This window comes from Lepus europaeus, chromosome 9 (assembly GCF_033115175.1).
Source record: "Lepus europaeus isolate LE1 chromosome 9, mLepTim1.pri, whole genome shotgun sequence".
NCBI classification, from domain to species: Eukaryota; Metazoa; Chordata; class Mammalia; order Lagomorpha; family Leporidae; genus Lepus; species Lepus europaeus.
In genome coordinates, this window is record NC_084835.1 from 91958551 (window position 1) to 91966981 (window position 8431).

Below are 8431 nucleotides of genomic sequence, written 5' to 3' on the forward strand. Positions count from 1 at the left end.
CTGGGTACAGAGGATGGCCTTGAAAGTACACTTGCACACTGTACACATTTCCTATAAGAAAATTTTGTTTCTAACTGGATTTCTAGCTGAACTTTAATTCTGTATCCACTAGCTAATTCAACAACTTCACAAAGGGAATAGGGGTTTCTTAGGCCACAGTGAGGCTTGTGACAGGCAGTGAATAATTCAAGGCCATGGTTCTTATGTGAGGTTATATTTTACAACATTTGACTCACATGTAACCTAAGCAGAAGAAAAACCATATTTCAGCCACAGTATTCTCAATTCAGCCCTTTGATAAAGTGATTTCTCAGCTTGTTCACTGTCTTTTTAAAATGAACCTAAGTTATTTCTGTTATGATAAAAATCGTATCAAATAATTAAAAATTGAAGAGAAATGACCAGATATTTTTATATGCAAGACAATCATATGCACATGACATAATCAATAACAAACTATAGAACATTTCTTTAATATCTTTGGATTTAAAGAAAAGTTGGTTTCCCCAACCTGCAGAGAAATGGATGAATTTTCATAAGAGAAGGCATGCTTTTTACATTTAAATCTTAATAATCACATGGACATCCAGTGACATGTTCCAATGAGATCATCTCCTTCTAAACCACAACCATAACTTGAGACTCTTACGCAGTATTCATAAAATGCTTGACTATTTCCATTTCTGTCACTGGTGATTCACAGGGGAAATTGAATATCTTATGAAAATTTATCCAACTTCTCTAATAAAGGGGGGGAATTGTCATGATACACATTTACAGTTCGTCTCTGACCTACTGGTTCAATCCACACCTAACAAAAAAGGTAGCTTGCTGTCACAAGCTTGCAATCACGTTAACAGATAGAAAGAAAATTTCTCCTTGTCTAATAAAAATGCTTCAGTTCTAAGTCATGGCCAGGATGCTAACCATCACAGAGCATATGCCATTTGGCGATTTGCCTCCTGGGGTAGTCGCAGATCTCCTTCCAGTGCTCTCCACCGCTTCCTTCTGCTGTGGCACCAAGGATCAACCTCCCTATCACCTCATTTCGAGATCCCCTTTCAGAATCCAAAACCAGAAATTCAACACTTATTTCTTCAAGACCCTCACAAGGAATATCGAAAACAAACAGTTCATTGAACACAGCATTGGGGGTGCATTTCTTCACATGAGTCTTCTTTTTGGAGATTCTCTTTTTGGCGTGGTACAGGTTCACTTTGACGTAGGGATCTGCAATAGTACATAGCAGGCATTACAACGTCATAGCCCAGCTGAAGACCTGATCTCGAGATAACTGTCCTTAGAGATCAGCCCATGACAATGAAAACTGGTCACTATGGGAAGAGTGCAAGCCAGAGGGACTTCTCTCACCAACAAAATCAAAGTAAGGAAAAATAGGAAAGTAGTTGACAAGAAAGGAATAATGGCAGAAAGAGGAGATAACTTATAACACATTCTGATTACTAACAACTGACTCCAGATAATGGGACAGAATGACCAATAAATAAATAAGTAAGTAAATAAACCCTTAGGCAATATCTAACCTAAATGAATTCTGTGACCTTGTCTGTCTGTCTGTCTCTGAGCTGGGGTTGTGAACCCACAATGGCAGTGCTCTTCCTTGCTTCAACTTGGCTGTGGTTCTTTAATCACCTGGAAGATTCACTTTGTGTTTCCTAGTGCTGATCCTCCCTGTGTCAGACTTCGTGTCTGGATTTTAGGACCATTTTACTTTATCACATCTTCAATGACATTATTTTGACATTTTCCTGGTTATTGCATATGAGTTAATTTTAGCCTCCTAAGCTAAATTTTAAGACCATGTTTTTCAGCTTCTATCATTACATAATAATAATGACAGCACTAGATGGCATTTATGTGGTATATATTTCCTGCTTCACAATGCCCTTAAGGTAAGTATTATTATATCCAGTTTGTACAGAGTTTAAGAAACATATGCAAGAATATGCTTAGAAATGTTAGGGTCAGATTACTTTAACCCACAGTATATGTTCTTGCTCACTGTCTTGTAAAAGAAGGGTTGATGATCTGTTGTGTTTTGCTTCATTTTTTAAAAGTTAGTCACAAGACTAAAAGCTAATTCTTAAAATATGTTTAGAATTAGAGGGAAAATAACAATAAATAATGAAAAGAGCGAGAACAGGTGAGGTCATTTAGAATATGAAAGTTAACTCTGCTCCTGAGCTAACTTTTATTTCCAGTTGCTCACTTTTGACAGAAACCTTTCACTTCAGCAGTTATCACTGATGTCTGCTTTAACACATTCAGCCAGACATCTACCACAAACTAGCTTTACTTAACTCTGTCAATTTCCTCTTCTCGCTGTGGCACTGGTTACATTGTTATTCAAAAAAAAAATAGTAGAAAAATAGTCACATTTCTTGTGATTTTAAGTAGAAGGGAAAACAAAATCATATGTCAAAGTTAGTTGTTCACTATTTTGCTCAATTACTAACCACTTACACAAAGAGTCTAAGTTTCATAAGCTTGCTTACCTGAAAGTCCAGACACATCAGATTTAGGTAGGTGTCGAGCTTTTAAGACAACCACAGTGAGAGTATTTGTGGTGGACTGATAGCAAAGGGAGATCAGTAATTCGCCCCTTCCTGAAGACTTCTAAACAAAGAGAAACATAGTACATGTATTTTTATGTTTATTAAATCTAAAGTTTGTATTTTCATCACAATTTAAAATAAATATAATTGCATTGCTATTTAAGTGTAATATTTTTTATTTTGATAAGCTATGTAATGCAAGAGTGACTAAAAGCTTTTGTGCTTACCATCACTGCCTTGAAACAACTGCCTGCCATCTTGTGGTCTTTCCCGGTATTGCAGAATGTTACATTTTTCAAATGTGCTGGCCACACCCATTGCTTAAAAAGGTTTAAAAGGATATTTAAATGAAAGCCTATCCTACTTGGGTGTATTTCCAGATTTTAATTTTAATAGCATCCTTACTTCGAAGTTATTATTCGTAAAAAATTACCTAATTTTTTGAATGGGTCTGTGTATGGCCAAATGACTCATGGTAAGTTGGATTTAACTTCAAATTCATTTGCATTAACATTATTAGAATTTGAATTCAGATCAAATGAGATTTCTTGACTCCTACCACTCTCCTGGCTCAGAAGGCTGATAGGATTAGAATTCTCTTCCTTCCTACTAAATCATGTTTCTGTATAATTCAAGGAATGAATTGAAGTCGTGGAAGAATTGACAAAAAAATCTTTAGTTTTGGACAGTGTCATGTCATTATTTGAATGACATTCAAGTTGGTTTTGTACTTTAAAGACATTCAGTAAGACACTAAAGAACTCATAGTGTAAGTTTTAACTAAAAGTAACAAAATGCTAACTAGTGCTTTGGTATTAACTAAGAATAATGGGTGGGGAAAAACTCTAAAACTGCAACACAATAATAGAAAATCTGACACAGGGAAGTGATGAGAGTAAACATTCCAAGGAGACCAAGAGTAGCAGACATTTCATTCCCACTGCACCACAAAGAGCCTTGTGCATCACACAAGCTGTGCAATGTCTGTGGACACTGACCTTTATTAGTTTCTACACAAAAAAGGCAGGGAGATGGCTGAAACAAGTTGTAAAGTTGTTTTCAGCTCTAAAACACTATTATTTTAAAGCCAAATTAGTATGTTTATTATTCTCTATAAATTCTGCAAAATAGGCAGAAATTATCCTGAATTAACACTAGTGGAATCAACTGAGTTCTGGATTTAAAGTGCAATTAAGGTTAAATTTGTTTAAGTGACATCTAGTTCATTTCTAAAAATCCCAGAACTACCAAGGTAGTATAAATATGATGGCAGAATAACTCAACTCCTATTATGCAACACAGGGATGGACATGTATAATTCAATAGAATATGATGTCTTCTCTGGAAAGCAGTTCCATAGAAAGTCAATACAACTTCCAAATTCTCAGGAACAATTGATTTAACTTTTAATTTCCATTGCAAATTCAAGAATAATGACCTTGAAACATTTTTGTTAACTTGTTTGTGGATAAGAAATCTGTGTTCGCAGGTTGCATTGATGGTCAAAACACTTTTGATAGAAATTAGGAAATATATTAATATAAATGATATTTAAATGTCCATAAATATGAATATTTATTTTATATCATTAAAATAATTTGAGTGATTCAGTTTTGCATTAAATTTTCTTTTATCTATTCAATTCCCTTGCCCTCCACTTGGTTATAATAAATAATAATCAACATAAGGGTGATACATACAAATTTACAAAAAAAAAACTACACAAAAGATTGTTTATAAATACTTAAGCACTGAAAATTAATTACCCTAACGTTTCTCTTGATGATCTCTCTGTTCATTAACGTTTTCCCACCAGATAATTCAATTCCTGAGAGAGGAATAAGGACTTCCCCAATGATATCATCTCTTGAAAACCTGTCAAAACTCAAAATCGTGAAGTGCAAGGTCAGCTCTTGGATCTGGGTATAGGGGATCCCGTAGAACGTAAAGGTCTCATCAAAGGCTGGGTCCAAGGTTTTCCTCAGCACTCTGGTTTTCACTTTGTGCTTCTTCTCTGGGAGGATCGTCATTTTGATGTATGGGTCGGAGGTCATTGTCTGCTCATCCATGGCTGGCAAACCACGGGCTTCCTTGATATTTACCACAAATGCTTTTTTCTCAAAGTTGTACTCTAAAGAGAAAAAGAGAATTCCCAGCTTCTCTTGTTTCTCTTCTGAAGTAACGGAAGTGCTGGACTTTAAGCTATCAGGGGAAACTGCCTCTTTTTCTCCTTCTAGAAAGAGTTTCGGGGGCACATTCTCCAAATCAGATGGGCTGGCAGCTTTGATGTTTGTTTTGGGAAAATTACCATTGAGATCTCTCTTCTCAAGATCAAGATGCAAGGAGTGCTTAGGCATAGCCGGCTTATTCTTTGCTTCATTTTTGTCATCTGCCCCAAACTTCTTTTTGCTATTCAGGTTTTCAGGGTAAATATCAACTCCTTTGAGCACATGCACAAACTTGTAAGGAGGTGTCTTGTTAGACTTGGAAGATTTTCTCTGACAACATATCCATGCAAAAAGAGAGACTGTGAAGACCAGGCCAAATGCACTGAAGATCCCTACCACAGTGGGGATTTCATCTGAAAAAATCAAATGATCAGTAACATATATTAAAGGAGCAAAGTTGGAGATACAAGCCTATTTGAAAAGTGAACAGAGATACCAATTGCTGTATATTGGGCAGACTATTTTCAAACTATCCTGGGATTGTTACGTACATAGTTCACATGAACTTCAAGTATAAACACATCCCTTGTATGACACACAGAAAAAAGTACAACATGATAGACACTTTGCCATTTCAGTAGTTTTTCATAAATAAAATGAAAATGTGGAGCTGGGCCTGGGTAGATATGGGGATAGGGAGTGGGGGATACTGGCCCTGATCTATCTTTGTTTTCTTAGATAGCATGAATCAGCTACAACATGATGGATCAGTACTAACTTGATTACTACTTAATTGGCATTTTGAGGCTTTCCAGAAGCATCAATCCTTACTGAGCCTGAAACACTTAATATGTATTCTTAAACACTGAGATGTTATGTATCCTTAGTAGTTTTTATTTACCCAAGATTTAAACAGCAAATTCAAGGATTGCAGTGGTTCATGCAATGTTAAGAAATGAAATAGTATCTGTGATTGCCAAAAACTCATTAATTTTTATTCCACCTGTGGAACAGCAGTAAAACAAATGTTCATACATTAGGGTAAAAAAGAACAAAAAAGAAGAGCAACAGGATGCTAATATTATGTTTACAACACTGCAATCCCCTTGCACACTAACCCAAAATCCTTTAATAAACTTTGAATTATCCAAAGCAAAAATTAATTACATTTAAGTAGGATATAAACAAAATAAGGTTTATAATTCAATTAGGATTTCTTAACATCTAATGAGAGATGTGGAATAGATAACTTAGAGTTCAGTTTTACCCATAACCATTTTTCCCTACCACACAACCACATGGCCAATGGTAACGGTATTGAAATTACATTCTTTCCTTGAATGAGGGTACATTAAATTATTATATTAGATAATATTAATTATACATAAAGCTTATCATATTTCATATATTAGCACTATTTCAAAACAGATGATTACTAATATGCGCAAATAAAAACAGTACTCCTATATCTGGGCATAGTATATCAATTGAATTGATGTTTAATACATTCAAAGTGAGTATAACTAACGCAATGTTAAGTACATTTGCTTCCATTTCAATCTTTTCTTTTTATTACAAACGCTAAAAAGTATAAAGTTAAAAGTCACAGTCAGGAAAGGGTTAAGCCTTGCTTAAATATCCCAAGAAGATCAATCTTTTGTTATTCCTTCCCTATTCTCTCAAACAATCTGCCAATCTACTTCACAATCACAAAACTAAACTGAAAGTCTATAAGACTAAGGAAACATAAATAAGAGAAAAATCAAGGAGAACAAAAAGAAAAGAATAACAATTTATCATTTTGAACATATAATTATATTTTTCTTTATTATAAAATTCTGTAGTTTAATGATGCTGAGAAACTGAATCATGCAAAGCTGAAATAAATTTCCTATGTCCTAAAATAGAATAAAATATAGCAGTGAATGCTGCAGAAAAAGAATGAGGCAAGAGCTAAAGATAACCAGCCAAACTTAGTATCAGCTTTCAGTTTTTCCTACTATTCAAGTCTTTGTGGCAGAAAAATACACCCCTCATACAGACTCTAATAATCCAAGGCCAAAGAGCAAAACCAAAGTCTTGAACTCAGGCAATTCTTCAGCCAGTGTAAGAACGATAAAAGCAGCAGGAAATGATTTTTTCTAAGTAGACTGAAAGCTGATGATAGAACATATGACTCATATTTTCACTAGCACAGACTCTAAAAATGTTTCACTATTAATCAATTATGATTTCAATCAGGATCATGAAATAAACATCATAATATACATCCAATCACCTGGGGTGGAAGATTGTGAAAGAAAATCATATATGAGCAGAATAATATAAAATGTATTTGATACTTATGTCAAATGGAAAAACATTTGGTAAAGCATGAAAAGATTCACTCAGTCCTGTGCTTTCTCTACTGATATGGTCTTCAGCTTTTGAGAGCAAAGATCAGAGTCGCTTCATTCAGTTAAATAAAAATTTTCACACATTTGCAAATATCACTGTTAATCACAAACTTCTATAAAATACCATGTTTTTTTTTTAGAAAAAAGGCTTGCAAAGTAAGTAGAATTCTGATCTCTTGCCTTTAGAATAGAGTTGAAGCTAAATATACTACTTTTTCTTATAAGAAATACATCTAGTTTTACTTTAACAGAGAAAGAAAGCTATGGCGTCAAAAATTTTGTATAGGAAAAAGGAAACAACTGGAAAACACAAGCTCCAATTCAAGTTTCCAGCAGCTTTTGGATAATGACACAACCTGAAATACTTTCCTCATCTCTTCGAGCTTCACTTACCTCACCAGTAATGAAATAGGCTGAGCCAGTTAATTTACAAAGTCCCTTTAACTGCATTTTCATCAGATTCTTTCACTAGCAACACATTTTGAGGATGCTAAACAATGGAAAAAAGCATGCTTATGCCACACTCTCTAATAAAATACACATCTCAAACCCTCAGTATGCAAGTTGCATTATACCAGATCAAACTCTTATGTAACCACAGATATATCTGCCTTCTCCTCATACAACACAGAATTACCTACATGTAAGAATTCCCTACCAAATAAATGAAACCAGAACATGAACAACGGACTTCTGTTCCTTTACTCAGAGCATGCTACAATTCACAGAGCTACCTGAACGTTGAAGAACTTCGCGAAGGTAAATTCCCCCTTAGAGAAGACAAATGGAAAGGGGAAAGACACAGAGACAGAAAGAAATTGCAGAAATAAGCCACGATTGCCCGTTTGCTGTTGTCATTTTCCTTTCAAATTCACTACATAGGAAATCTATGTTCAATTCCCAGTGGGGATGGAAAAAGGATAAGAAACGCAGTCAACCCCGGAGCATCCAAAAAAAAAAAAAAACAATTGTGGCCTTAAGTTGAGGAAGTTCCTTACCAAATTCTTCTCGGCTGGTAGCTATAGGAGCCATTTTTTGCTGCGTGCTCTGTCCGAGGTTCTGAACGGAAAACTCCCTGGCTGGATTCACTTGCTTGGATCTGAAGCGCCGGCTTTCCCGAGTGCTGAAAACAACAGCGCTGAGCTCAGGAGACCTGCGCCTGGAACAGGGAGGAGGCGAAGAGGGAGGTCCGTTCGCCCTCGCACAGTGATTTGCCACCTCCGTTCCTGTTTTGGCTCTTCTGAGAAGCTCGACTCCGAGACTCCAGACGTGGCTGAAACCCGAATTGACG

At 35.6% G+C, this 8431-nt stretch overlaps 1 protein-coding gene across 1 annotated transcript; it reads right to left on the reverse strand.

Annotated features, from left to right (window-relative positions):
• Positions 1 to 922: 922 nt before the first annotated feature.
• Positions 923 to 8172, reverse strand: SYT4 (synaptotagmin 4). Its single transcript, XM_062200267.1, has 4 exons — positions 8139 to 8172; positions 4343 to 5157; positions 2517 to 2637; positions 923 to 1230 (listed from the first exon to the last, which is right to left on the reverse strand). Exons 1-4 carry the CDS (start codon positions 8170 to 8172, stop codon positions 923 to 925), a joined length of 1278 nt encoding a protein of 425 aa, XP_062056251.1.
• Positions 8173 to 8431: the final 259 nt, after the last annotated feature.

Bases quoted from the DNA above. Each gene is read 5' to 3' on its own strand.
- SYT4 (XM_062200267.1), bottom strand. From the start codon at position 8,172: ATGGCTCCTATAGCTACCAGCCGAGAAGAATTTG. The intron at 2,638-4,342 runs GTAATTAATTTT...CTCTTTGTTTAG, and splicing joins TCATCAAGAGAAACGTTAGG to AAGTCTTCAGGAAGGGGCGA. The intron at 1,231-2,516 runs GTAAGCAAGCTT...GTACTATTGCAG, and splicing joins TGATGTGTCTGGACTTTCAG to ATCCCTACGTCAAAGTGAAC.